General features: G+C 55.3%; 3 protein-coding genes across 3 annotated transcripts; all 3 read left to right on the plus strand.

Moving 5' to 3' along the window:
* Positions 1-6: 6 nt before the first annotated feature.
* SPRG_12161 (hypothetical protein) lies at positions 7-1,209 on the plus strand (the record flags this gene model as incomplete). The annotated part of the gene is made up of 1 exon (XM_012351132.1): positions 7-1,209. One exon carries the CDS (start codon positions 7-9, stop codon positions 1,207-1,209), a length of 1,203 nt encoding a protein of 400 aa, XP_012206522.1.
* Positions 1,210-2,055: 846 nt separating this feature from the next.
* SPRG_12162 (hypothetical protein) lies at positions 2,056-2,375 on the plus strand (the record flags this gene model as incomplete). Its single annotated transcript, XM_012351133.1, has 2 exons — positions 2,056-2,078; positions 2,126-2,375. The coding sequence occupies 2 exons, from the start codon at positions 2,056-2,058 to the stop codon at positions 2,373-2,375; spliced, it is 273 nt and encodes a 90-aa protein (XP_012206523.1).
* Positions 2,376-3,680: 1,305 nt separating this feature from the next.
* On the plus strand, positions 3,681-4,539 carry SPRG_12163 (hypothetical protein; the record flags this gene model as incomplete). Its single annotated transcript, XM_012351134.1, has 2 exons — positions 3,681-4,388; positions 4,435-4,539. The coding sequence occupies 2 exons, from the start codon at positions 3,681-3,683 to the stop codon at positions 4,537-4,539; spliced, it is 813 nt and encodes a 270-aa protein (XP_012206524.1).
* Positions 4,540-4,549: the final 10 nt, after the last annotated feature.

Consider the following 4,549-nt stretch of genomic DNA (forward strand, 5'->3'; position numbering starts at 1 on the left):
GAGCCCATGAGTAGCAACCCAGCGCTCATGCTTGTTTCCTGTGACGACTATGCGACAGATGTCGAGCCCGCGCTCGCCGACGGTCCGCTCAAAAACGCGATCGCAGCCAAGGAACCCTACCTTGCGGTCAAGAGCTGCCAGCAGAGCATGAAACTGCTCATGGACGTCACCAAGCTCCTCGAAACCGCGACCGCTGCGTCCCACGGGTTTCCTTGCAGCTCCGCGATCATCAACACTCTCGGTCGCTACCAGTCGCTGGTCGTCGACACGGACATTGCTGCCGACGCGTTCCTTCGCGCCTGCATGCAAGTCCTCAAGAACTACAAGACGGCATTTGCCCTCCGCGACAAGAAAAAGTTCGACTTGGTCAAGAAGCTGCTCGCCTCGGCGACCAAGATCGCCAAGCGCATGGAAACCATCGCGGACGAGCTCGCGACCACATCGAAGGCGGCTGCGAGCATCGCACAGGCGAGCCTCGATGAGACGATCAACGCCAACCCCACCGCCATCCGCATGAACCAGGAGCAAGACGAGACAAAGACAACGCGCAAGACGGAGACCGAGGACCATACCGCAGCCAACAAGCGCTGCAAGTGCGAGGCCACGACCCACTTCAACAACAACAAGTGCGAGGCCATGCCCGTCAAGGACGCAAACGAAATGACGGCAACCGATCGACGTGACAATGAAGCCGTCATCGCCGAGACGCACTTGGTGTGCATCAATGATGTCGTTCCGCGCCAAGACGAGTGCATCGCTGCGCTCCGGAAGCAGCAAAAGAGCAACCAGGCCATCTCGGACATCGTGCTCCAGCTCTCGAGCCCGCCTGGCAAGGGCGAGACGTACAACATGGCCATCGCGGCGCTCAAGATGACGGTCCAGGCGCTCGGTAGCACCACCACGAGTTTCGAAGGCGTGCGCGATTTTTGGTCCAAACTCGCTTCGAAGACCGAGGACGTGGACTTGCTCGTCGACTCCATGACGGACGACTGGTACACGTGGCTCGCGCTCGCCAAGATCAATTACGCAGCCGTCACGGGCATGGCCGACGTCAAGAAGTCTGTGCACCGCGTCATGTCCGACTTGCCCAACTCGATGGAAGCGGAAGCGCGCCTTCCAGGTCTTCTCAAGGAGCTCCAAGCGATTCTCAAGGACAAAGATACCGACATCGCGGGTCAAATCAAGCGAGTGGCGCAGCGCCTTTATTAAACAGTGGGTCCGAGACCATATAAGAAACGAGCTATAACTAATTGGTCACAATATCGCATTGCCTTGCGCGGTAGCTCGGACGGCATCGCAAGACAGTAGCACAAGGCACGTACGAATTTGAAGCTTGGAGGTGTTTAAGTAGTACGGCGCGGTAATACAGTACGTGCGAGGTGCCTACGGTCAACATGTACGAACTATGTCGAAGAGTGCAGTCGCCAAGGCAACGTAGTTTGCCGAGCTATTTGCTCCAACACCCCGAATGTGCGATCTACATATGGATAAAGGAGAGGGTTGCATCGGTGTATTCTGCTCATTTTTGCCGAACGCTACACTATGACACCCGTGCAGCATGGGGTTGGGGCCAATCTTGGCATGCATGATGTCGTTCAGCAGGTCCATCAGCTCGCCTTCCTAAAGCTGCTTGAGAATAGCAACTTCTCTACAAGTCTGTTCCTTGGTGAACCTGACAGCAGCCTCGAGTCGCAACGCATGCTTCGTATGGCCCATAGATGCACACGGCACGGTGCGAGCGGAAGAACGCCGGCATCAGCTAGACGATGTCAATGCCACGGAGTTTGGCCATAAGGGCGCTTGGTCGACCGAAAGAATTAGTTGGTGATGTCCGCCATGGAGAAAGAGCAGAGCGGCAGGTTCGAGCTCCCACAAAAGTACTCCTAAAGCACGTGAAAGAAGTCGTGTCGACCTCCTGAAACTTGTCCACGAGAAGCACCCGCCCGGAGCTCCCAACCTGCTATCTGGCTGTCGCCGACGACTTGTACGATGCACCCACCGAGGTCGCCTCGGGCTCCAAGCTCTGACTGCCCGATGGTATCTTACCCAAGTAGTATGCCGACTTCGTCGACCAAGTGGTGCTCCGCGCAGTCGAGCTTCGAGCACACCTACACTGGCTCGACAGGGCCGACCAAGCGTGCCTCTTTCGCCGCTTCCTCTTCGACTGCGACTTTATCAACGACGTGTGGGCAACGCTCGACGCGGTCACGGCCCCCTGGCGTGTCGACTTGCCGACAACGCTGTCAGGCTACCTCCTCTTGACACCCAAGACGACGTCCAACATTTACCAAGCCGCTACCTCTGGCCCGTGCTCCACGCCTGTGTCTGGTTCAACAACGTTTGGCGTGTCCGAACGACCGCGTCTTCCGCTCTGATCTGCCACTGCCAAGTCGATCGCTGTCAACTTCATCTGCGAATCTGTCTATACGTCTGGGGCTGTCTGTACGCGAGTCCAAGAGCCCGAGCAGCCCGAGCAGCCCGATCTTTTTCGGGTTTTTGGGTTTTTCGCTAAATTAGCCTCTCAACTTCTCCTCCTTTAACAAATCAATGACACGGGGTGAGCCGAAACGATCTTTTCGAGAGCGGAGCTGCGAAAACGCTCTCACGCTAGATTTCGGCTTCCGTTAAGCAACCCGCCACTTCTCCCCGGAGGCTGGGGCAGTAATTCAGGCGCCCCTTGAGCTAGCACTCTCGTGTATCGAGAAGTGATATAACGTTATCTATCATTTAAGCACTTGGTCTGGTTCGTATGGAGTTTTAATTCAGCTTCCCTTTCTCTGCTAATCAAGGGTGTACGTGCACTGATCACTGTTGTATCGGATTGTCAGAGTCAGGTTGATAGATGGGCCGCAGACACGGATGGACCGTGATTCTCAGCAGCTGCAGTGTACAGTGCCGAAAATTTGAGGCATCTCTCATCGTTCCATACTAGTGTCAATTGAATCGGGCTGTCAAATTGTCAAGTTTGGATACTGTTTTGCCCATCGTATGCGTGGCATCGAACGCACGCTCGGACGTTCTCTTGCTCGGTCTCATTGTCACTTGATAAAAATAGTTACCTCGATGAGAACGGATTTACGATTCCGAGAGCTGATCGTGCAGATCCCTAGATTCGAACGTGCGGTATCCTGTCTCGGAAGGTCAAGACGAAAAGTAGCAAGCGGGTGCAGAATTTCGCCGTCGATGAAGTTGCTGTCTCTTAGCGATCAAACAAAAGCCAACAACGATGTCGGACTTTCACGTCTTTGTCTATTCGAGTTGAGGGATGTGGTCTAGGCCACGATACCACTCGTGGTGTGCTACGTTGAACGTAGGAGGAGATCTGGCCGCGATTGGACGAGACTCTGGCGCTCGCCTTATGTGTGTCGGATTGTTGGGCGTCAGTATATGCACATTGGATACTGCGCGTGCCTGGTGCGTATACACCCCAAACGTCGTTTGTCAAGTAGCCAGCAATCCATGCAACCCATCTCCAGTCGGCGCTCCGTTCAAATTTATCATCGAATCCTATTTCTTTGAATCGGCCCTCTACAATATAACTATATATGCAAACGATGGGGCGTTTACTACCACGCTAGTACCCAATCATGTTCTTTATTCTATCGAGTGTGCACACGTGCTCGATTTGGTAGGCTTTGACCTGTGTGCATTTCCCATTTTCCCTCGTCCGCACGAACACCATGCCCGGGATTAACAACCCAACGCTTGTGATCAAATCGTACGACAACTACGAGACGGACGTCCTGCCCGCGCTTCTCGACGACGACGGCCAGCTCCTGAAGAAGGTCGAAGCAAAGGAAAAATTCACCGTGGACATGAGCGCGCAGAAGTGCACGGAGGCGCTCAAGGATGCCGCCGCGGTGCTGGAGATTGCCATCGCTGCGTCGCACGGCTTTCCCTGCAACGCCAAAATCATCAATCTTCTCGGCCGCTACCAGACGCTCGTCGTCGATGCGGATATCGCCACCGCCGCGTTCCTCACCGCGTGCATGCAGGCACTCAAGTACTTCAAGACGGCCTTCGCCTGCCTCGAGAAGAGCAAAATCGACTTGGTCGAGAAGATGCTCCTCGCAACGAGCAAGATCGCGGGCGAGATGACAGCCATTGCGACAAAGATCGCAATTGCGTCCGGAAAGGCCGCCGAAGAGGCCCTGACGATCCTCAACACGACGGACGTCGCCAAAAGCGCTGCCCAAGTCAGCAAGAGCGAGACTGATGCCGCCGTGAAGGCGTCAAAAGAAACGACGTCCATCCTCGAAAAAGATCTCGAGGAGAAGACGCGTCGTGTCTCGGACGCCCAGGCCGCAGAGAAAACAGCAATGAGCCAACGCAACATGCAAGGAGGGGTGAACACCACCGACTACAGCGTCCTCTGGGGCTTGTGGAAGGTCTCGCGTCAAGGCGAACGCGACAAGATGAGCCACCTTGAGGCAGTCGAGAACGCCAAGCGCGCCGCATGCGTCGAAGCGCTCAAGAAGCAGCAAGAGACCAACCAAGAGATCACGGAAATCGCGCTCGAGCTTGCAAACTTGCACATAAGCGGCGAGAC

This window comes from Saprolegnia parasitica (assembly GCF_000151545.1).
Source record: "Saprolegnia parasitica CBS 223.65 unplaced genomic scaffold supercont2.75, whole genome shotgun sequence".
Lineage (NCBI taxonomy): Eukaryota > Oomycota > Saprolegniomycetes > Saprolegniales > Saprolegniaceae > Saprolegnia > Saprolegnia parasitica.